General features: G+C 45.0%; 1 protein-coding gene across 6 annotated transcripts in view; it reads left to right on the forward strand.

Moving 5' to 3' along the window:
- Positions 1–24,631, forward strand: part of SLC22A18 (solute carrier family 22 member 18) — a 64,770-nt gene that overhangs the window by 17,947 nt on the left and 22,192 nt on the right. For all 6 annotated transcript variants that reach the window (XM_068193979.1, XM_068193980.1, XM_068193978.1 and 3 more), the window contains 2 exons: positions 21,531–21,646; positions 22,123–22,233. In XM_068193979.1, coding sequence (XP_068050080.1) covers positions 21,531–21,646; positions 22,123–22,233 — 227 coding nt within the window. The remainder of the gene's footprint in view (positions 1–21,530; positions 21,647–22,122; positions 22,234–24,631) is intronic.

Below are 24,631 nucleotides of genomic sequence, written 5' to 3' on the forward strand. Positions count from 1 at the left end.
TGGCATCAAGAGCAACAAGAAAAGTTTCTATAGGCATGTGGCTGATAAGAGGATGATGGTGGAAAATATGGACCCTCTCCAGAAGGAAATAGGAGACCTGGTTACATGGGATATGGAGAAGGCTGGGGTATGGATGATGTTTTTGCCTCGGTTTTCACTGGCAAGTGCCCCAGCCACACTGCCCAAGTCAGAGCCAAGAAGGCAAAAGCAGGAACTGGGAGAAAGAACCTTCTGCTCTAGAAGACGAAGCTCTACATGACCCAGCAATGTGCACCTGCAGCCCAAAAGGCCAACTGTGTCTTGGGCTGCATCAAGAGCAGTGTGGCGAGAGGTTGAGGGAGGGGATTCTGCCCCTCTATTCCAGTCTCAAGACCACATGGAGTGCTGTATCCAGCCCTGGAAGCTGAAGCAAGCATAAGAAGGATGTTGACCTATTGGAGGAATCCAGACGAGGGCCACAAGGGCTGTAGTACCTCTCCTATGAAGACAGCTGAGAGAGTTGGTGGTTTTCAGCCTAGAGAAGAGAAGACTCTGGGGAGACCTTAAAGCACCTTCCAGTACATAAAGGGGATTTATAAGGAAGATGGAGGGGGGCTTTTTACTAGGGCAGGTAGTGACAGGACAAGAGGTAATGGCTTTAAATTCAAATAGGGCAGGCTTAGATTAGATATTAGAAATAAACTCTTTACTGCGGGAATGGTGAGACGCTGGCACAGGTGTTGTGCGTGCTTCATCCCTGGAAGTGTTCAAGGCCAGGTTGGATGGAGCTCTGAGCAACCTGATCTAGTAGGATGTGCCCCTGCCCATGGCAAGGGTTTGGAAATAGGTGATCTTTAAGGCCTCTTCCAGCCCTAGTCATTCTGTGATTCTATCAAATGTTCTCTGTAGCATTCGGATTATAAGCTCCTGACTGCTTGCGCTGAGCCCTGTGCTGTGCCAAGCAGTGCAGGGAATTACCATAAGCATTGCTGGCAAACAAAGATGCTGATCCAAGAAGAGGGAAATGCTCATGGTGGGATCTGAGGGGCCAGATACCTTGGTGACAGTCCATTAGTGCACAGGGCTTAGCACTGTGTATTGAGCCAGCAATGTGTCTGTGCCATAGGGCATGAGAAAAAATTCCCAGTTTGCCCAGTCAGCATCTGCCGGTGGCAGAACATCATCTTATGGGATTGTGTCCCACTTGAGGGGGATATGCAGCAGCAGATTTGGAAGAGCAGCATGTCTTGTTATTAGCTATTGCTTGGGAGATGGCTTGGATGGTCTGAGAGAGACAAAAGCCTTATATGTTCATTCAAATGATTTGCTTTGCTTTATCATCATGTAAGGGGTTTGGCTCTGCTCTCCAGCTGCCCTCTTATGTGGAAGCAGTTGCCAGCCTTTCCAGAAATGACTGTGATTTTCTTCATCTCCTACTTGGGGATGTCTAAAGTGGATTTTCAGCAGATAGGAATTTAGCACTTTTGGATGTCCGATCCATTTAAGGTAGTTCAGGATCTGGAAGCTGTGAGAGCTTTTGAGAATCAGAGGTCTCCTTGTTTAGCTGCTATTACAGCAACTGTTGCTTTGATTTTAATTTATTTTTCTTTGAGGAGAGGGGATTGCATATCCAATCCACTGTGGTCTATATGCAGTATTCATTTTCTCAGTCTCACTAAATGTTCCTTTATGCCATTATATTCTCAGCTAAAACTTTTGGTCTAATTACATCTTTACAAAACTTCACTGTGAATCCCTTTGAAATCTGCACCATTTTTATGGGATTTGGTTCAATTCTCTTTTACCCCAGGGTATGTGATCTGAGACATACTGAAGTCATTGTGTTTCCTTTGAGTTTGGTTTTAAATCAAGCTCCGGGTAAAGAAATTTGTAGAGGAAGGAAGGAAAGCCCCAGAAACCTAAAAGATTCCTGCAGGATATTTCTTTAAAAGACCCTGAATAATTAGAAATCCCCTTGGAAAAGCCATCTGGGGAGCATCTGAGCAATGCTTACAGGAGGCCGGATTCTTAAATGCTCTTCTGAGACTTTTAGAAAAGGGGAGATAAAAGACAGTAATGGTTATTAAAGCTGAGGATGTTCATGCATCAGATGTTTAAACTTACTTCCTACAGAAGCTTGGAGAGGCTCTTTTCTGATATAAACCTGTATAACAGATTCTGACTTGTGTGTGATGGGTTTTTTTCCCCTTCCCTTTCCAACTTGTCTGGACACAGTTGGATATGAGACAGATGATAGATCAATTCTTTTGGCTAATGTTTTCCAGTGCAGTCCTGGTGGTTTCCCAGTCTTTCAGGAATTACTTTTCATGACAGAAAGAGGCCTTCTTCTGGACCCGGTGATGTTGAGAAAAGAAATTTTTAAAGCATTTGTTGAATGACTCCTTTTGGGTAACCGGAGGAGCCTGTGGCTGGTGACACCAGGCTCACACCTCGCACTACGCCCACGTGTGTTCTCATTGCATGTGATTACACGGTCTGGGATGTGTAATTGCCTGATTGTAATCTCTACACCCTACCAAAAGTTGCATCATTTTGATTTTGCCTGGGTGCTGTGTGGCAAGCTCTTTTCAGAATGAGGCTCTTGGCCCCTGAAGGATTATATAATTTTTTCCCTGTACTTTTGTATCAAGTCAGATTAGTAACTTTTAAAATTTTTTTTTAATTTCTTGGAGATGAAGGTTCAGCAGGGAAGAATTTGCAATAGCTACAGGAGTACATCCAGGGTGCAAAACTATTCTGAATAGTAGTGGGGCTGAGCTGTTTCAAGGTTTTTCAGAACACAAACTCTTCCTTGAATATTGCAGCATCCAGTGTGAGCAAATGCTGTTTGTTCTTCTCCAGCTATGCTGGTGAGAGACTGGGTGCCCACTGGGAAAGCAATCCAGAGCCCTGTGCATTAGTCACTTACCTCAGCCTAACAGGACCCAAGGTCAGATGATGGAAAAAGGAATGACAAATACCTACCAGGAATAATCCAGCTGGGAGATAAGGCCTCACCTCTCCACAGGGATGTGCAGGGAGCTCAGTGGTGGCGCCCAGTGAGGGGGAAAGCGCAGGAATGCAAATGGCGCACTCTGACAGGGCAGTGAAGCCATCTGATGGCACACTCAGGCATTCTTTTACTGGGAACTGGGATCTATTTCTGGGCTTTGGAAGTGAGCCATCCAAAAGTAAATGTTTAGTCAGCCTTGCAAGCTGTCTGAAATGTGTGACGTGCCTGTGACAGGGTGATTTTATGGGGATCAGGCTGACCTTTCTTTGTCAAATGTGATTCTGCTAGAAAGAAAATCTACAGTCAAAAGAGTTGATAAGGTGTGGGAGAAGTTTAGTTGTCCATTCTTGAGAACTGAGCTGCAGGGGAGAAAATGGAGTCTGCTTCTTCTGCAAGCACTCATAAAGGACATGGGGGGGCTTTTCCCTGACATGGAGGTTGTAACCTTCAAAACAAGCCCTAAATTTGGGGATTTGGCACGAACCTGGGGTTTGCTGCTAGTATTTCTCACAGGCATGAGTGGAGCCACTGGGCTCTGAGTTAGGGCAGGCTTCTTGTTTTGACCAGGAGCTGTTGCCTGGGAGGGCAGGGAGAAGGGAGTGCAGAGACAAGCTGGGCTTGGTCACAGTGCTGAGGATGCCAGGGAACATGAGCCAGCTCTTGAGTGGAGCACGGTGGGCCCACAGCAGGGCACTGCGTGGTGTGGGGTGAGAGGAACAGAGGACACCAGCAGCTGAGCACCATGACTTGGCCAAAACCAGGCTGAAAGTAGGAAGCCAAATCTCCAGACTTTGGCTTTTGGAAACCTGTAGCTCCAGCTGTGGGTTGGATTTGGGGCTGGGTTTTACTTCATTTGGGAGAGGAGAGAATTACAAAACGTGGATCTGGGTTCAGGTTACCGTTCTGCTCCCTTGGGCTATTCCAGGTGTTCAAATATGAACTTTTGGCCCAGGCCCATCTCTAATTATGTGTATTCTTTAAAAGTATTTTCCTTCCTTGGCTCCTGTGCTCTTGGCTTGTCTCCACTAGCCCTCTTTGCTGTGCTAGAGCACGGTTTGCTGGGTATATTAATTGAACTGTTTACACACCTGGTTTCCTGCAAGAATAGACACCTAGCTCCTTCTTTTGAAAAGACAAACCCAGAGGCTGTAAACAGGGATTGTGCTATGTCTGGAAAAGCTGAACTGCTGCTTATCTGCACTCCCTGGGGCTGTGGGAGCAGCAGCTGCTGCAGACATGGGTCAGTTGAGCACAGAAACCAGCCTGTACACTCTTCCCACCAGTCCTGTCCTGCCACCCAGCTCAGGTCCTCTAACAGCTGAGGAGTCGCCTCCTTTGCAGGGTTATTCCCTTTTATTGTGGCAGTGACAGGAGAGGCCCTACCTGGCATTTGGTTCAGCTCAGATGCAAATTTTGTCTTGTGTGTGAAAGCTGGGGTGTCATCCTGCAGTTATGTCCTGTGCAGGATGGCTGAGGGGACCCTTCCTCTATTTTTATGGCTTTACCTTCCAAGGTTAGTTTCTGCTGAAGCTCCCCAAAAGCAGTGGTGTGTTCATCACCCATTTTACTTTTCTAGTCATGGCCAAGGGACATCTTTCATAAAACATTGTGTGGCTCAAAGAATGACTCTGGAAAACAAGACTGGTAAGACTTGTCTGCAGGGCAGATGGATTAGTCCCTCATGATCTCTTTGGGTTTAAAAGGTATAAGCATAAACATGTGCCATTGCACAATTTTGCTTTCAAAGTATAAGAAGATTACCTTAAAATACACTGATTTTTGTGGTCATGCTCCCCACCCCTGAATCCTGCAGCTGCTGTTTTAATGAGTGACGTTGAGTTTTACTTTGCTGCTTCATCTCTGTGCTGAACACAACTTGCCCTTCAGCTGGAAGGTACCAGCTGACCCCGTGTAAGGCCACGAGCTGGGAAGGTTGGTGTGCTGCGCTGCTGGTGCGGCACAGGCCACGGAGTGCAGTGCTCATGAGCTGGCCCTTGGAATCTTTAACTCTGCACTACTCAAGGTTCCCAAATCTGATGAAGGCCTCTGGAGGAGTCCCCCCAAGGCAGGCCTTGGGGAAGGGGCATGCAGATCGATGGGCTGGGAATAGGGAACAGGAAACTAGATGCACCTTAGGGCAAAATTTGATACCCAAATTCCAGTCCAGCTAGGAATGGAAAGTGCTGCTGTTCCCAAAGCACTGGCCTGGACTGGTATTACTCCAACAACCTCCAAAGCAGACACAGAGTCATCCGCTGGGGAATGCAAGAAGGCACGATAGCAGCTTTTTGCTGCCTGCGCTGTGGGAGAACACCAGCAACTCTGCCCAGGAGCAGCACAGCTCCTAATCGCGCAGCAAGCAGCGACTCTGTCGTTGAACTTTATGCTGGCGTTGATCCCTGCTTGGCTGCTGAGTGTTGGTTGCAGGCCATGAGTGTTACAAGCTGTAAGCGCTGGGAAATGTCAGCTCTGGAAAAGGGGCCTGAAAGGACAAAGGTGACAGGTACTTTTGTCCAGGCTTGCGTCAAAACCCCTCACAGAGGAAGAGAAGGCTTATGCTATCGCCCTGCTTGCCTCCCCTCCTGCGCAATCAGGCCCCTCTGCCAAAAACAGGAATTGGAGCTTTTGCTGGAGCCCAGTGACTACCTGCAGCCAGTGTGCAGCGGCACAACCACTCACGCCGCGCTCCGTGCTCCTGCTAATGATATCAAATCAAGCAGGAAATTATTTTTGGAGCAGTGAAGCATGTTGAAACCCAGCAGAAGGCAGCTGTTTGCGTAACCAGAGTTGTGGGAGAGCTGCCTCCCTTGTTGCCAAGCACTCGACTTCCTATCCTGGTGAGAAACGGCTTCCCCGCTCCCGGCAGCGTGAGCGAATCCCCTTAGGCTTGGGAGGCTGGGCTTGGTCCAGCATCCATCCTTCCTGCAGTGCCTGCTTCATCGCTCTGAAAGTCCCCAGATGCTTTTTGGGGTGGGGGGTGTCTGAACTAGCGGATTACTACTCCTTAGATCACTGCTCAGCCCTCTCCTTAAAAACAAGCCACTCCAAAAACAAAGGGTTTTCTCCAGAATTTCAAATGTGTTTCAGTTATCTCTCGGCAGAGGTCCGTGTCTGGCAAACAGCCCGCGCTGGAAGTCAAACAATAGTTCTGCTTCAGTCTGATCATCCGCACCATGTGTTTACACCCTGGCTGCGTTTCCAGCACCAGTTTGGTGCCCTGGCGGCACACACAGTGCCTTCACAAGGATGTGCCCTGGCATGCAACTCCTCTGGCTGCACTTCAGCATCTCCTTTACAGTGTAGCTCTTTCAGGAGTTCCCAAGTGTCTAGTGGGGCTTGGGTTGTTTACTTTTTGGGGGGTGGGGGTGGGGTTGGGGGCATGGTCCTGGCATACTGCTTCTTTTTCACTCTCTAGCAATACGGTTTCTGCCTTTTCTTTTGCTCCATCACTGCAAGCTGGTGTTCAGGCACTGGTCTCACCTCCATCTGTATACTAATGTTTCTCTTACCCAAACAGGTCTCACCCTGGGCTCTTCCTGCCTCTTACGCCCTCATACCAGAGCAGAAATAAATCCTTCAGTACTTTAGTGAAATGCTGTGCCCCATAAAATGGCATTGCTAATGTGAGTTGTAGGATTGCGTTAGCCAGAAAGAATGAGATAAAGCCATGACTGTAGAGATGGGGCTTAAATTCCTGCCTCCAAAATGTGATGCTACTGTACAGAAAGGAAGGACTAAGTCAGTGCAGAGAGGTTTCAAAAGCCACCATGTGGGTATAAAGCCTTTTTTGTTTGTGGAATTATTATGTCATTCCTCAGTCATGCAAATGTCACCCCAGAAGAAAGACTTCTTCACATTGGTGCCCTGTTCTGGAGAAGTCCCTCCCTGATTATTCATGACCGCTGACTCCTTCAGCCATGTGGCCCTTTCCTAAGGGCTGCAGGGTGGAAAGAAATTCCCTGATGTTGTGAAAGGCAGGAAAAAATCCAGTGCACCCAAAATGACTCAGTCTGAAATATTTATGGCTTTTCAATAGAGTAATTAAAATCTCACGCAGTCCAGTTATGGTAAAAAAAGGTGTCTGCCCCATGTGAGGCAGAAGCTTGTAACAGTGACATGAATGCATGTCAGCAATGAGAGCCCAGAGCTGGGATGATGGGCAGGGTGATTTCCATACTCTATCAAAGTCTTGGTGTTAAGCAGATTAAAAAATAAAATTTAAAGCCATTGTTATTTCAGTTAATCATAACCTTTCAGCACAAGTGCTGGACAGCTTCTGTGTGGTTTGGTACTAGATGATGGAGCCTTTTGTTTCTGTCTGTTCCATCCACGTCTACATTTGCAGCTATCTAATACTTTGCTGTCTAGGGCTGTTTAGTGAATGTTTTTAGTTGACGATCCAGTTATTTTCCCCTTGCCACTTAATTGGTCCTTGTGGCGTCAGTATGCCTTGTGCCTTTGGTTTTGCTTCGTTTGGTTTTGCTTCGTTTGGTTTGCGAGGGACATAACACAGAGTGGGAACACCCTTGGAGACCTCCCAGCTCCATCCTGAGTGTGCTTCCTGCCTTGTCTTTCAGCTCTCTTTCTTTTCTTTGTCCCCTCCACTGTCCTGAAGGGATGAAAGAAAAAACTTGGAAAAACCTCCTGTTTGGTGGCTGTTTTAACTAACTGGTCACTCAGGCTTTGCCTGCTCCAAAGCCATCCTTGGTCTACAGTGCTTTAGCCTAAATTTCTTGGGACCTAAACTGAAGCATTTATTAAGATGTACCCCAAAAGGGAATCACATTTCCTGACAATAAAATCCAGCTCATTAAATGAAATTAGTATGAACCTTAGAGGCAATGCAAAGAAAGAAACAGCTGCAGAGTGTGAGGAGCGGTTCATTAAATTGATCCGTTTGAAACCTCTAAGGTCGGTCCTGTTTCCTCAGATGAATGCCATAGCTGTGTCTGGATGGTACCTCTATTTCTCTGCTGATATTTTACCAAAGTGTTGCTGTAGGGAAGGCTTTAATTATACTTTGTCACCTTATCTCTGGGAACCACTTCAGTTCCGTTTCCATGACGTTACTGAGAAGCGTAAAACTAGAAAGGGATTTATTGTGTCTTTGAACTGCCTTTTGCTCTGAGGAATGAGGATATAATTGTAACGTAGGAAGGACAAACTGAACATGTTCAGGCTTGTCCTGGCTGATCTTTCCCTGTTGCTTTTTTTTCCTTTGCCCCTTGCAGCTAGCACTCATGACTGGGACTTTCCAGCCGATAAAGCCTTGGCTAGCCTCAGGGCTAATTTGCTCTTAGCAAAACCAGCTCTCTGGCCGGCTGGATGTGCGGTTTCTTTTGATGCCAACAGGACGAGGGTTTGCCACTTTTTTTCTGCCACCAGAGCATCCATCTCTCACTGCTCACATCTGTGGGATGAGTACATGGGGAGTCTCGGGCAGATGGCTTTCATGTTCCCTCTGGGATAATTTTTTCCACATGTTTATTGATCTTTGAATACTCTCTTCTCTTTTGGTTATGTTTAGATTTTACAAGAAGTAAGTCTGGGGAAGAAATTAAAGGCATATATTAACCAGACTTAAAGCAACCCACAAAGAACATCCCCAGAGCCTTCAAATTCCATGGTGCTTTGCTTTTAGGATATCATAGTATTAGTGTAGTTGAAATACAGGGATTGTTGGCTGTGTCTGTAGATATAATTTGTACTTAGTTTGTGTAATTTAATTTGAAAAAATAGCCTTTTTCATAGACCACTACTAGACTTGATCTGAAGCAGGGATTAAAGGTAAATGTATAGGTACCAAACTCATCACCTGTTTTACTCAACTGGTGCTACCTTACAATTTACTGAAGAGCAGTGAATTTCAGGTCCTTTCCTACTGCTAATCCCTATCCCTGTGCTCTGGCTGGGCTCTTCGTATTGGATTTTGATGCCATTTTGATGGGGATTGGCAGCCATCACATCTATGCCGCTGATGTTGGGCCTGATCTTAAACCATTTTCAGTTTTACTGACTTTCCTCTTTTCCATGATGCCCGCAGCTGATCTTTTCCAGCCCCTTTTCCATGACAGCCCCTGCTGCAGCTGGGATTGCAGCTTTTATTACTAATTCCTCAGGATCTGCATTGCTTGTTTTACTCTCACCCTGTGGTTTTTACTCAGTCCCTCCTCAGACAAGTTTCCACTGACTCAAATTCATGCTTAAATTGAGTCAGGGCTCTAGGATGCGTCCCTGGGGCAAAGCCTCTTCCTAGGGCACCTGGTTCTCATGGAGCTGGGCCAGCTGACACCAGTGTGCAACATCAAGGCTTCTGGGGAGGAATTCTTGAAACAGTAATAGGGATGTCACACATTTTCAAAATCTACATGTGTGTGCATCCCTCATAAGTGGTGTTGTAATATGTAGGTGCTGCTGTTGTGTTGTCAGGGTGCTGCGAGACACAGCAAGCTGTGGGTTCCCATTGCATCACTGTTGTGGTTGGGGCAGAAAATGGCTTTTGGAGGATCCAGGGAAATGAAAGAGGAGAGGAAAATTGTGATACTCTGGTCTAAGTACTAAACTTACATGTGAGACACCTGATTTTTAAGGCTTTTTATTTCCACCATGGTCTTTATGGGATCTTACTAGGGCATTCAGGTTTTCTGTGCTTCGTTTCCCTGTGAATACATCTGGGGTTTTTGCACCACCACTACACACAGGGATATTATGAAGATAAATTGTTAGATTTAAAGTGTGGGGGTTTTCAGCCGCCATTGCATTAGGTCTGTTTCTGTAGGTAAGAAAGGAAAACTTTATAACAAGACTCTTACAAGGACTGATGCAGACCCAGGTCTGGGGATTTGTGTACTTTGGACACCCCAGTATTTCCCTGGTTCTGTACAGACGTACATCCAGCAGGCTTGGCACCACTCTGAAGTCCTTGTTTCCGTGTTTTTGCCCCACTGAAAGTAAAATTGATGGTGAAATGAAAATGTATTTTTTTTCCCTGTGCACTGAAAAGAAAAAAGCCAAGAATCTCAAGGTAAATAATTTCCTAATTGATAAGTTCATCTGTTTAAGTGGACCTCTTTGGTGCACTGAAAGCAGCCAGCTTCTGCAAGGCTCCAGGATACCACAAACACCAGACTGAAGTCATGGGCACTGCTGGCCACTAAATAACATGGCCCCTTGCTGCCTTCATAGCACCCGAAATACAGGAGCTCCCTACAATGTCCTTCCAAAGAAGTGTGTGGCCTCTGGCTCTTGCACCAGCAGATGGCTTGAAATGTAAATATTCCAGCCACAGCAAACCCCAAGCGTGCAGCGGGCCGACGCTTGGCCCTGCACAGCTACAGCAACGGATCATCCGAGCTTTCCAAACTCCTCTGCAGACAGCTGACAGCTCACACCTCGCTCACCCCTCCTTATTTACAACTGCTAATTTGCAATTAAATGCAACTAAAAATACAGTAAACTCTGCTCACAGTTTTCCATACAAGTCTGTCAGGTAGCTTGCTGCTGCTGCTGCCATTTGGTGGTGAGCAGAGCGGGCCTGTGCCGTAAGCGGGTGGCTGGGTGGAGAGCTGCCCATGAGGCTGCCTAAGATGTGGTTCCCACTGAGTGCTCCCACAAATACCAGCTCAGCATAATGCAGCTGATGCTAACTGGCATCCCTGTAGGTGGTCTCTGTAGTGGGGCCAAGATGAAATGTGGTATGAAGAAAGAACTGAGTGTTTTCTCTCCCTAAGGGGAGTTCCTTCAGCTGAGAGCAAAGCTGTGTGAGGCAGAGCTCAAGATGCAACTGCTGCAGCAGCTCTGCATCCAGTTAAAGGATGTTCTTGTTCAGGGCTTTGGCAATGCTGGAATCCACCAAAATACCCAGGATGAATAGAAGACCTGGCAATTACGTTTCACTGGTATGAAATGCATTCAATTTGCTTTTATTCCTTGCTCCAAAATGTGCAAGCAACTTTAGTTAATACTGAATGTGCTTTTTAACCCAAATTATTTCCTACTGTGCTAAACAAAGTAGTTGAGAATACCTCACTCAGTGAGATGTTTCTTAGCCATTCCTTGGCTGGTGTTTCTCCTACCAACTGTGTAGAGGAGAAAGCTACTCCAATTTGCAAATGTGAAACCCAGAGCAACCTCCTTTCTGAATAGATTTAACATGCAGAAACCATTGTCATTATGGATGAGGGAAACAAAGTACTTAATTGAAGGAGTTCAGTAAATAGAGCAGCAGTGGGACCACTCCTGATTAGAGCATAGGAAGCCTGCCCAAACAAGCAAACTGTGTGCCTTCAATTAATGGTTTCGCCCATTATTGAAATCGAGTGACTCACTCATCTCATGCAGACACCTCCTTTTGGGGTCAAACTCTTCATGAAATCAAATCAGCTGCCCCACAGCCCTCAGGCTCCATCTTTGCTGGAGAAAGGATTGGTTTTAAAGGGGCCTGTTGTGCAACCAGAGAGGTTGCAGTGGGATGCTGGAAAGTCCCCCACCTGACCCTTGAAATTCCTTATTTGTGACTTTTGGGTATTAGTGTTTAAACACCGCTTCCCATACAACATTAGTCCTAATGTGTCCTGTTTCATTAAAAGGTCTTACTAGACAAAAGATGCTGGAGCCCTTGATGAAGCATGGCAAAGTTTTTCACACCTTGAGGAAGGAGGTGCTGGCTGCCACTACTTGTTCCAAGGCGAGATCAGTCTTTGCCATACCCTGGTAGGATGCTGCATTTACAGTTACTTACCTCAAGGTAAAGAATTAACTTGTTTTACCAGGGATTACGTAGCTTTAAAATGTCATTCACGTGAGCACAGTCCTGGTAAGAGATGAATTTTAAGTGTCAGACTTGGCTAGCCAATGACTTCTCTATTTATTTACTTCAAAGTCTGTGGGTGTGGGGTGTGGAGGGAGTCCTTGCTTTTGTGTGACACAAGGGTCACTCTCAGGGATCACTGCAGCAGCATTACCAGTGCTCTGCTTGCAGAAGGGACTGACAGAGGGAGAAGCTAGAGTCCCTTAGTGGGCTGATGCTGGGACACCTCCAAGATTGGCAAAATAGGTTGTTAGCTGCAGCATCAGACTGTCTGCCCATAGTCCTGCCGTCTTAACAGAGTGTTCAGAAGGCACAGTCTTTGCAGGAAGCCAGAGCATGTGGTGTCTGTCTGCTTTTGGAAGGTGGGAGAGGTCCTTTTGGAAGTAGCAGTCACTGCCTCACTCCTTAGTGCTAGTAAAAAAGGCAGTGGCTTGCCAGAAGTCTCTTCGTGCTTTCTTTGCCAGCCAAATCTTACCCCTTCCCCTCGCAGGAACTACCCAGACCCCACCCCTCATCCTTGGGCAGCAAAATTCAGCTCTGCCCACACACTGCTTTGAGCCAGATGTGAGTGAGTGAGTGCATCATGATGGGTGAGAGGTAACAGCTCCAGCCAATGCCAAGCTTGCTGATCTTCCAAAGCCACTGCTGTGAGTCGAGACTTGACGGGCTGGAGTACAGCTCAGGTTACTACAGCAAATCCTCAACAGTTTCCTGCCTAGCTGAGTCTTTTGGAGTCTGAAGCACTGTAACCTCATAAAAGGTGGAAAAAGCTTGAACTCATTCAAAGATTATTTCACACCACCTACAGCATTCTATGAAGTCAGACATGCTGTAACATATAATTAACAATGTGTTTGGTGGTGAGTCACTGAGTAGTCTAGCAAGCTCACCTTCAACCAGTCTGTGTGTGGGAGTCCTTACCCAGCAACACACCCAAACTGAGCATTTTAATAATTTACCACATTCTGAGCTTGGAAGAGTAGTTTTTGTTGCTTAATTAAGTAATTAAAAAAAAGTACTTAAAGGCTTTGCTACCTGTTAGGGAACAAACCTCCAACATGAAGGAGAAGGTGGGGGAGAACCCCAAAAGTCTGTTTGTAATACTACTTTCTATTACTTTCTTTGGAGCATCCAAGAAAACGGTTAAGAGATAGGAGACTGCATTTTTGTGTTATATTCAACAGTCACTTGATAAGGTACATGAATATTTCTTGGACTAAAATGTGGCATTACTCTTTCCCAGCTGCATGTCCTCCCAAACACAAAGTGAGAGTTGTGCTTATTCCTATTTATTCTCTGGAATGTTTTAGGGTTGCAGGGAAAAAAGCAGCATTTTCCAGGGAATGAGCAAATATGTGCCTGACTGGCTTGTGACATGGTGGTGGGAGACACAGATTTGATTCTCAGTGTAGAGAAGGAAATTGCACTTGCCTCTCAATGTGATCTAGTGTCCTTATCCTTTCTCTGACAAAAAATCATAGTAAGAATCCCAGTGAAGAGCAAGAGTTAGACAAACTTGCATAATACTTCTCTGATTACTTTTCCAGCCTCCAACTATTTTCAGCTCAGGGGATTTCCTGACATGAATGAGTGAATATGATTTGTGATACTTTAATAATCTTCAGTGCATCATTCTTCTGAGTGCTTATCTAATCTCTCCTTGTGCCTGTCCAAACATTTTGCTTCCACAACAACAGTAGCAACGAACTCCACTGACCATCAACATGTTGCAAGAAGAATTAGGCCTTTCTCTTTCTTTTGAATTAGTCTCTGACAGTTTCATTTGGTGCTTCCCGGTTTTTGTGGTGGAAATTTCCATGTCAGTACTGCCTGCTCCAGAAATAAGCAGTTCAGAAAGCATAATTTCATGTGTGAATTTAAGACTTGTTTAGCCTGCAAGCATCTAATCTAACGTTGGATCTAATCTGCGTTATTGCCCAATCTCTCAGCCCTCTGAGGGCCATATGCAATTCCCCACTGGCTGTTCTTTTCCCCAATACTCTTTTAGTTTGTGTATTCTCAGGAAATTTTCTGACTTCACTGCTGTGCCAGATTGATCACAGATAGGTCGAAGAGCACATGTCCCAGCCTCACCAGTGGGAAGCCTCTGATGTGAGCACTGACCACCAACACCTACTTTCTGATGCCTATCTCGACCTGTCCCAGCTCATCCAATATTAGTTAACACTGCTGGGATCAAAGCCAGGTGTTGCAAGCCCCCATGCAGGGAGTGCAGCTCATACCTGGTCCTTGGCTAGACTTCTCTATTTCTAGGCATACAGGGTGATGCTGTATAGAAGTGTGAGGCGAGCAATGCCTAAAATAACTAAAATCTTTTGGGGAATGCAGTTTATTCCCCATTTGTTATAAATTCATGTAGATGTGCAGGTGTTCAGTGAACCAAGGCGCCATTGGCACTGTTTATGCCGTGCAATAGGGAAAAGCAATAATCACACATACAAGTGAAGCTTTGAGTTAGGGAAGTGCAGTATTTGGAATATAGGGTGTTCTATCAGAGACAAGAGCACATGAGACTAAAGGATACTCGAAATTAGCGGCAGACTCTGGGCAAAGCATGCAGATCCGCCTACATCTTATTGAAGCGTAACTGATATCCTTCTTCCGGCAATTAGCCGAGTGCCACGGGAGAGCGCTGCGCTGGATGGGGCAGCACAAGTCTGGCATGGCCAGGCTGCTCCAGCTGCCTGGGAATTAGCATCCTGCCACAGGGATCTCTTTCCCGCTCTGGCGGCAGGATCTGCCATGCCTGAGCTGGGGCTGGCTCCTTCCAGCTGCTTTTCATTGCTGGGATTCTCTCTGCAGCAGGTGCTCAGTGGGGTTAGTTCACTTTCATGCAGCAGAGCCCCTGATGGACAGCCAGCCTTATCCATCCATACAAAACACTCTTTACCTGGGGTGCTCTGCCAAAGGAGGATTTTCCCTGTGGAAGAAGCCCAACGCTTTTTATTCAGTGCCCTGCATTGCCCTAGTGTTTTTTTCTGCAAGGCTGAGTATCAAGACCCAACTGCAACCCTGCTTGTGCTGGGTCAGTGACACACACAGCAGTGAATGTCCCTTAAGGGAAGCGAATCCATAGGTGGCTCCAATGGCTGGTGATGGCTGTGAAGTCCTGTTCCTGTCCCTTGTCTGATGTTGTCAGCACACGACAGCTCTGATGTATCCCTGTGGTTCCACTCCTGGCTCTTTGCCCTGCTAATGCACCAGTACCAATCTTCAGCACCTCTCCCTCACCCAGTTCTGATGGAAACAGGTCATGGAGGCTGCCCGTTCCCCTCTTCATATTTTTTTCATTCTGCATCACACGAATTTTCCAGATGTGGCTGCCACTAGAAACAAGCAGTTGAATGAGCACTTGTCTGTGGGTGACTCATTCTCACCCTGTGAGGGGCTCTCTGGAGGGTGTGGATGTGAAGTCTCACTCTCTCCTTGGACAGCCTGCACTGATGTCAAGCTCACCATAGTGAAAAAAAGCCTCCCGCTCTGCTCAAAGCAGTAGCAGCCAACTTCTGCTGCTCCTCATCTAAAGCATATGTGGCAAAAATGACAACCTGGTAATGGTTTCCAGTTGCATCAGGATGGTGAACTCCCCCCTTTTCCTGCTGATGCATGGGAGGGGATGGCTATCCACTCAAGTTTTGTGTTCTGTGTCAAGAAAGGGGGAACACATTTCTCCATGTCTCTGTGTAATGTTTTTTCCATGAGGACAGGAGTAGGAACTCCTGCAGTAGGAACTGCAGAAAGGAAGACTTGGGGGTGATTTGTTTTCCTCTCAAAGGCATGGATAATGTGATGGGTGGTCCTCCTCTGGTAGTGCTGCCTTGAAGTCTGCTGAGCATTGGTTTGTCTGAGTTTATGTGTGTTATTGTGCTGTTTACTGCCCTGGGCTATGGAAGCTGGACTAGCTCTGTACATTGGCATGAACATCCTAGGAAATGTGGGAAAATTCTGTACGCTCAATAAGTCTTTTTTTGGTTGAGGCTTTTGTGGATTTGTTTTTTTAAGAAGGCTTGGTGAAATTTTGTGCTTGTGTTTTTGGTTGGGGTTTTTTTGGGTTTTTGTTTTTTGTTTTTTTGTTTTTTGGGTTTTTTTTTTTTGTGTGTGGTAGGAATTATTTTAATATTTAGGCAGAATCTCAACAATATAGACCAGACCACAATGGGTCAGAGAAGAAATGCATTCAGCAAGCCAGTAAAACAGAGGGCCTTGAACAAAATAATCACTAATTTACAGTAAGTTATGCAGTAACTTATGCATCTCTAAGTTATCAGGAACAAAATGGTCACTGCTCACTTTCTTACTGACCTAAAGCTGGTTACCAGAGCCCACAGTTTGGTGTCATGATTTCACCTGAACTTTCTTTTTTTCACTTCAGTTTTTTGCTTTGCTTTTCTTTTTAACTCACCAGCTTTTTTTTCACCTATATCTGCCCCTCTAAGGTCATGAGTGGATAGTGTGGCCAAACTGCAATCAAAGAAATATTTTGAGAGTCCCCTCAGAGCTGTTTAAGAAATCTGGGCCGGCTATGAATGCCAGCTTTATGCAGTGCAGTTTTGAAGTAGGAGTGAGTCACTAAAAAACAATCTGTGCTGTCTCCATGTTCAACTTTGACTTTATTAAGAAAAAGAAAACAAACACAATGCCATTCACTGCCGAAATACACATTGATCCTTTAATCCTCGGGGAATCATTGGTAGCTGCTTCCTCCTCGAAAGAATCGCTGTATTGACGCAACGTTTAATTGTGCAATTACACGCGTGCGTTCTTCTCCTGGGCTTTGCAGAGCAGGGCTCTGTGGCTGGAATGCTAATGGCAAAGCCACTGATACCATCTCGTGGCACAGGCAGCCTTGAATGCAGCCTCCCCCTAGGTACCTGCCTCCATGGTCTGTCCCAGGCTTCTCAGGCAGGAAATCAAAGATGGGAATTTCAGCCAGTAAGGACTGGAATTTAGGCTGGAGCCCAAAACTGTGGCCCCTGTTTGTTTGTTGTAGCTGCCCTTGGTGGAGGCAGGAGGTTTTGGTGCCCAATCCCTGCTTGGCACTGCCTGGGAGTTGTGGCTGGCAGGTACCAGCTGGGATTCTGCTCAGGCTCCCTGTCTGTGAGCTGAAAATATGCCTGCAAATATGCCTGCAAATGCCTGGCCAGTGGCCTCTCCTGCTCCTGGTCTACTGCCTGATGCCTGCATGCTGCACATGCCTTTGTGGGATTGAGTTTTCATGGAAGTTTTGCTGAAAGCATTGCTTCAAAGCTACTGTGAAATGCTGTGCACGTGTGTTTCTACATATGATGTACTTAAATACACCCATATGTACTTGTTTGGCCAGGCCCTGCTTTCCAAGAGCTGCATTTGCTCTAAAGTTTGCCAGGGTTTTCAGATGCTGCATGTATGCCACCTCTGACTTCAGGGGCAGGTGACAGGAGTTGGAGAGCCTCTGTGTTACTGTCATGTCTTGATTCAGAAACTGAACTCTGATTGCATTCATTTGGCTCATACTAATTGACCCTGATGGGAGCAGGTTGTGAAGGAACATGGATTAGCTCCTCACTTTGCTGCCCTTGGGAGGTGTGGTAAAGGTTGGGATTTACCTGCCAGTAAATACAGGGGCTGGTTAGGTGTTAGATGGGAAGAAATGCAACCCACCTCCAGCTTGTTTTGGATCCTAGGATTTTTTGGGAGTCAATCTGTTTTCCAGTACAATACTATTAATGGTTTCAACATCAATTCTGCTTTCCCACCAGCATTTAGGATGGAGTTTCCAGATCAGTAATCTTAGCTGCCAGCCACTTGTCCCTTTTCCATGGCCACAGACTACTAAGTGGGCCTTGCACTGGGCCACACCATGGGTCCTGTGGCAAAGTGGCCATCCCACTTTTTAAAACCCTATAAAACTCTTTAAAAGAATGCTTTAAATGCACCCACCACATTTTACCTATTGGCTCCAGGAAAGTGAAAAGCAGAGGCTTTTGTTAAGTTGTTAAGTCCTGGCTCCTGTTATGGGCTCCTGGCCTCCAGGTTCCTCTGCTCTTGTTCTCTTCCTGTTTCTCTGAAAGTTTTAAGTCAGGACAAGCTGCAGCTAGTCATGTTGGCAAAAACCTAGTCCTCCTTGACCCTAGTTACTCCTAGTCCTAGATTCAAGTGTTTGCTCCCTGCAGCCAAAATGTTTGCATCCTCCTGAAAGCAGGAGAGTGGAATTCATCGGTCCCATGCAGGACAGGAAAATGCCCTTTATTCCTCTGCTCCATGGCAAAACAAAAAAAAATAGTGGGCAGCTGGGGTTTTAGCTGACAGCTGAAAAACCCTGGGGGCTTTGCTAGCAGAAGTCCCCAGGGAAGAGACCAAGGAGGCTGCTGACACAAGTCAGGAAGGGGCTCTCTCTACAGATTAAAAAGCAGAGGAATTATAAATAACATGCTGAAGTATACAGATAAAGTTACCCAAGTTATTTTGACCATAAAGCCCAGGACAGTAAAGGCCCTTAATCTCTCATTAATCAGCAAGAAGCTGGAAGAGGCCATACAATGAGCTCAGCTGCCAAAGCTGCTGTGCCCTTTTGCTCCATTTAATTTAATTGTATTAGTCCTGCCCGCAGCCTTTGTTCTTCCATCCTGCTCAGGAAATCTGCTGCTGGGTTTGGCAAGGCTCACTCTGGTTCCACATGGCTGGTTTGTGGACAGCCAGGAGGGATGAGAGGGAGAGCAGGAAGGGGAAGAGGATGGGAAAAGGTCCCACAGGAGCAACCTGCTTGAAGTACTTCATTTATCTTGATAGTGCCACTGCATCCCTTCCTGGTGAGGCTTCCTCCTGATAAACCAAACACAAAACTGAAGGCAAAATTACTCTGGCTGATATCAGCAGAGATGGGAGTTCATGCTTAAATTTTAAAATAAAAAAACAGACGAGTGACCAAGAGCCAGCTCTTGTTCTGCAGGTGCTACCAACCCAGCAAAGCATTCCTACCACCACCTCCCTTGGTTTCACTTCATCTCTCTTAAATGAGCCAACAAACAAAAGCAAAAGGTGGTTTCCAGGACACAGGTGAGTTTTGTCAAATTTCAGCATTTGTCCCTGTTGAAGTATGAGATAGAGCAGCTAACTGGAGGGTGTACCTTCCTTACCTTTCCATCAAGGAATGACAGTGCTTAATGTGTGGAAAAAGATGGAGCACTTGCAGAAAGATGTGCTTAGGAGAAGGGATCTTCAGATGACTTTGCTTCAGGCTTGTGTGGGAAACACAGTTTTGAGCTCCATATTTTACTAGATTTCTCTGATTTCAGCAACCAGACGTATAAAATTTCACAGATTTGTTATATCAAGCCCATGTTTTCCCAAACATATAAATTGTCAAGGTTTTCTCCTCCCTTTCACAGCAGTGAATTAACAGTCCTATGCTTGCAGTGAAGTAAGCACAGGGCATTGTTTGCTTATAGTTTTATAGAGTGATCCTTCTGTCATTGCTTACTCTAATTCTTCTTGGATGTGAAGAGTAAAACATATTTACATTGGTGTGTGGGATTTTGGACAACCTCAGGAAAAAGTAGGGCTGGAAAGGAAGTTCATCTGGATCATGAAAAATTTTAAGATATGTTTTTTACATATCAGGATGAAAGCTTGAAATAGAGAAACTCCCAGGAAAAAAAAAAACAGCCAACAAAAAAAAAAAAATCATCACAACCCCCCCCCACACACATTTAGCCAGCTGCAACTACTTATTTCAGTTATTTTATTCTTTTTATTTTCTTAGTAAATTTACTTTATGTTGCAATGCAAAGTAGAAATTCTGGATGTCTTGGATAATTTTTTTTGTCCACAAATTTGATTTCAGTACTTTGGGAACTGCTTGACATATAATTTTAATTTAGAAAGTGGCAATCTGCTGCACTAAAAATGAAAAGTAATGATCCAGTAAATGACTAATTTTGTGGTCTGAGTTAATTAGTGAAGCAGCTTGGCGGACAGAAGGCAGCAGGTCTAAATTACTGTGCTAAGTCCTTTTGTAGAAAGATAATATCTGGCTTTGTTGTTTTAATAATAATTAATGAGAATTAAAATATTCAGCTGGGATTTTTGTTACTATTAGCGGGAATATGTGTGTGTATATATATATATATATGTAAATTTATATTTGTTCTCTGATACTTTTCTTGCTTGTTTGCATCTCAATCCTTGACTGTCTTGCTCTGTGGCTTAAATAATACTCCAGAAATTATTCAGACTGCACCTTTGTCTAGCACAGAGGAAACTTGAGGCTTTTACAATTGGTGCTGCTGGTTATTTCATGAAAAACATGCACCATAGCCTGGCAAGGAAATCAGCAGTAAAAAACCAGGCAATAAGCAGTGTCTCATCAGCAGGCTCACAGGGAGCATCAGCTGGGGGCTCACAGCTCACTTTTACATCTTATTTGTGGCAGCACAGGTTGCTGGGAATGCAGGGATGGCACACTCACCTCCAAGTCTGCATGGATCTGCAAAACTTCAAAGCCTTCTCTGGTGAAATCTAGATATTACTTTCCTGAAGTCCAAAATGCTTAAATTTGGATGCCTCCAAGGCACCATGGTGCCCTACATGACCCCAGCCTTAGTGTCTCTGCTGGGCATTTCCGCCCCAAACCTGCTTCCTGTGGTTGGTTTTAAGCACGTGTTTTAGGAAACCCTACAACTGGGTTCTCGTGATGGGGGAGACTTTTAATGAGCTGGTTTAGTGGATAATTGCTCTCACTGTTAAAACAAGCTTCTCCTCTTGTTTTCAACTTGACTCTCCTCTGTTTCAGTCTTCCAGACCTGGACTTTGCCCTACTGCATTTGTTACAATTAAAGCCCTTTAAAGTGTGGAATCTTCCCACATACCCTGTAAGACTAGGAAGAGTAATTTCCTAATCTTCTCTTTTAAGAGGACAGTGATAACTGGGGACTAATTACGGGCTCTATTGACTTTTTAATGTTTGTGTTTTTTAGATAAGTTGTAATTGTTCCTTTTTGTCATTGTACAACTATAGTTAATAATTTCTGTTCACTGTGCCTACACCCAAGGATATGGCCCTACTTCTGTTAAAGATTCAATATCTGGGGGCTCTGAGAGATAGTTGAAGTTGGTTTGGGGCACCTTTGGAGAAAAGTAAGTGCATCAGTCAAAATGCTGTTGATGTTCCCAGAAGGTTTTGTAGTCATGTTTTTATTTTTAATGCCCCCTTTTCAAATGGTATCATCTCTCTGGCAGGTTTAGTTCTGCTTGTAGGCTGTATTCTACCATCCTGAATCATCTTGAGTACTTTCCTTGAGTTCATTTTATTTCACTGAGAAATTTCAAGGAGTGAGATGATACTTAGACTAATGAAATTGGGGATTAGACAGGGATTAGATGGATTCTAAAAAGCAGATGCTGTACTTTCTATGGGAAGGTTTCTAAGCTTCATTAAACCAAGAAAAGCTCTCTTCCCCTGACACTTGGAGATTTAAAAGCATTGTATTATACCCTATTATTAATAAAATTATAAATGATCTTGATAAAAATAGCCATCTTTTGCTGAAATTTCAAACTATGGTTATATCCAAACCCTCCATGAAAGGATGTGAGTTCTTTTAATGGCTTATGTACTGTGACTTGAAGAGGAATTGTTCCTAATCCAAATGCCCAAGCCTTTGCAGGATGGAGGCATAAATACCTTGTTTATGGTATTTATCCAGTTACCTCTATTTTTTCTGTTTGCAGTGTTTATGTTCCTACATATGTTGGGCTGGCGGGAAGTCTCATCAACACCCTGATAGCAATGGTTTGGATCCCTTCTCAGACTAAACCAAAGTCAGACCATCATGTGACAGAGCACAGTGAGTATTTTGTGTTTCTGATAAATAGTACATGAAAAGGGACAGGGGATTGACATGCCGCAAGAACTGCTGAAGGACCTTGGAGCTGATTTAAGGGCAAAAAGGTGCCAGCCTTGAGATGCTGACTCTTCAGTGTCTAAGCTGAGTTTATGGAAGAGGATTATTCCAAATATATTGATCAGTCTGCCATGTAGAATTGTAATCTTCCAGCCCAGACCTGTGTCTCAGAAAAGGTGATTGTGGAGCCCTTGCTGGGGGTTAGTTTAGTCTGACAGGGGAGGAAATCTTACTGTCTCAGAGGGTTCCTCTGCATGCAGACCTGACACCAGCTCCCAGCCTCCTGCCAGGCACAAAGCTGTTGCAGCAGAGATGTGGGTTTTGGGTGGTTTTTGAACCCGAGCAGAGTCTCAGAGTTTCCTGCTTTCTAGCTTTAACCTGTATAAACAGAGCATTAACCCATATGTCATCCTCTGCAGGCACATCACAGTCTGGCAGCTTGTTTAGCATCAGAGAAATCCTGCGCCTGATGAAGTTTCCGGGAGTAATGGAAGTTTTCATAGTCAAGGTCTTTGCTGGACTTCCCATAGGTAAATCTCACCTGTTACCCATGATCACTGATGTATTTAGAATAGGATGATGTACACTGTAGGCCAGGCTTGTCTCAAGTTACTGCAAGCACATTGCTTTTGATCACAGAGCCGTGAGGATTCACCTCCTAACTTGATGCTGGATGCTTTCAGGTAGTCTCAGCTACACAGGGTCAAAAGCCTGGGACTTAATGTCCAACACACCACTTGTCATAAGCTGCATCTGGGAGTTTTGGCAAATCACTTAATGTCTCCAACCCCCTCACTGCAAATGTTTTTTCCTCTTGTCTGTCATTTCTCTTTGGGCTATAAGCTCTTCAGAGCAGAAGAAAATTGTTTGTCCTGTGCCAGAAAAACTGAGGTCCTTCCTGATTTTACTCAGTGATTTTAAGGTGTATGTGTATCCTAACCTTTTCCCCAGCAATTAAAAATTGTTGATGGATGAGAGGGTTGAGCTGCACACAGGGGACCCACAGCATGTTTTTTCCCTTGCACATTGATGGGGACACATGTTCTTCTCTTCCTTATATTCTGCTGGGGGGGTTTTGTGTCATGGTAGGAACTTGCTGATACCTCAAACCTTTCCCAAACCCATTTCTTTCCCTGCTTCCCCTGAGTCAGTTGCTGTCCTGGCAGGGTTCATATCTCCCTGTTTGCCTGACGATGTATCCCTGGGCACAATTTAATGATCTTCAGTTTTGTCTACCCTCTAACTTCTTTCCCCACACATTTGACTAGAGACAAGCTGAATGTCATTCTGTTAGTGATGTGTAAGGAGAGGGTGATGTTCTCTGCCCTTCCACAAAGAGCTTCACAGCTCTTTTCCCAGTAAAACCCAAAAAATCCAGTTTCTCTTGATGATGATTTCAAGAACTGAGCTTTGTGCACATCATAACACATGTGTATCATGCATCTGAACAAACTAAGGCACTTCCCTTCCAAACAGGCATCCTAAAAGGGGACTTAAGGCACCCTAGCTTTAAGACTTTGCATCTTTTTCCAATTCATTTTTGTCTGGAGAAGCCCTTGAAGTTTAAGGAACATGAAGCATGATTTACAAATTAAAGGCTAATTTGTAAACTGTAAATTCAGTTTGCAAATGAAAGTAAATTTGGCTGTGGAGTGTGGCTGAATTGGAAGGGGATGGCATTCCTGGGCTTGGTCAGGCTCATCTATTATTTCTTGCTATATCTCTGGGGGAGCAAGTCCAACTGGAGCTAGAAGTAAAGGATTTCTGGTTTTTTTTTCCCTTGATGTGTGTAGCTGGTACTGGCTGAGATCAGTAATGCCAGTTGGTCTTACCCCTGCCACTGGATCCAGGGTACAGTCTCACTGCTGGCTTGACCTAACAGTGTAATGTTTTTGGTTCTTAAGACAATAAACTTGTAAAACTGCACTCTAAAAGTGTATAAAATTACAGCATTTCACAGAATGAGAAAGATGTTTTAAAAGGGTTTTCTTAGATGATTCTGACTCATTTCTCGTCTTAAAGTAGCATTGATTTCTCTCTTAAAAATGCCTGAGACTGCATCCATGTGAGCTTCCCACAGTAATTTCCTGTGTGCTCTTTTTTCCAAAGGCCAGGCAAAATGCACTTTGCTTTAGACATTCCTGCTGAAATGCAAATTCCTGCCTGTTACAGAATCCATTCTTCTTTCCCCATGCCAAGCAAAAATGCTCACTGAACCAAAATAAACATCTCCTGCCCAAAACTGCAGGGCAATTTCTAGGCAAAGAGGATGGAGACAGTGAAGCTGGGATTTAAGGCAGGCTAATAGTCTGTCACTGAATGCCTGGGAGTTTTTCTGTAAGGGTAGGAGAAGGTTCACTTGAGGCATTCCTGCTGTAGCACTCACAGTGAGGAGTGTGATTAAAATCCTAGTGACTTCTCTTTGCAGGTCTCTCTTCACTTCAGGTCACTGACCAAACTGATGGCAGCTGAAAGGGGATCTGGCTATCACGAATTCTCTGCAGCTCACAGCTGGAAGCTGGGCTCCTCATGAGCTCATTTACCTTTCATCCCCAGGCTGCAACTCTATAATTAATTAGATTGCCCAAATTGCAGACCATTTTCTATTTACTTTGTAAACAAGTTTGTGATACACAGCAAAGAAAATCTTTTGTTCCTTATGGATCTCATTGTTGTCTAAAATTAGCTCGTTTGAGACTGAAAGAACCTCCCCGGGAGGGCTGCAGGGCTGGGAACCTCCTCCCTGTGTTGCATAAAAGCAGAGACGTGGGCTCTGTGCCTCTCGCAGGAAAGGAGCTGCCAGGGATCGGACAGGCAGCAGACCAGCTCCAGCACAGCCGAGTCACCTCAGCTGATCTGGGAAAAGAGAGCCTCACTGCATTGTGGTAGATAGGAGACAGAAAGAAAAACAAGAGGATAAAAATGTCA

This window comes from Anomalospiza imberbis, chromosome 6 (genome assembly GCF_031753505.1).
Source record: "Anomalospiza imberbis isolate Cuckoo-Finch-1a 21T00152 chromosome 6, ASM3175350v1, whole genome shotgun sequence".
Classification (NCBI taxonomy): Eukaryota; Metazoa; Chordata; class Aves; order Passeriformes; family Viduidae; genus Anomalospiza; species Anomalospiza imberbis.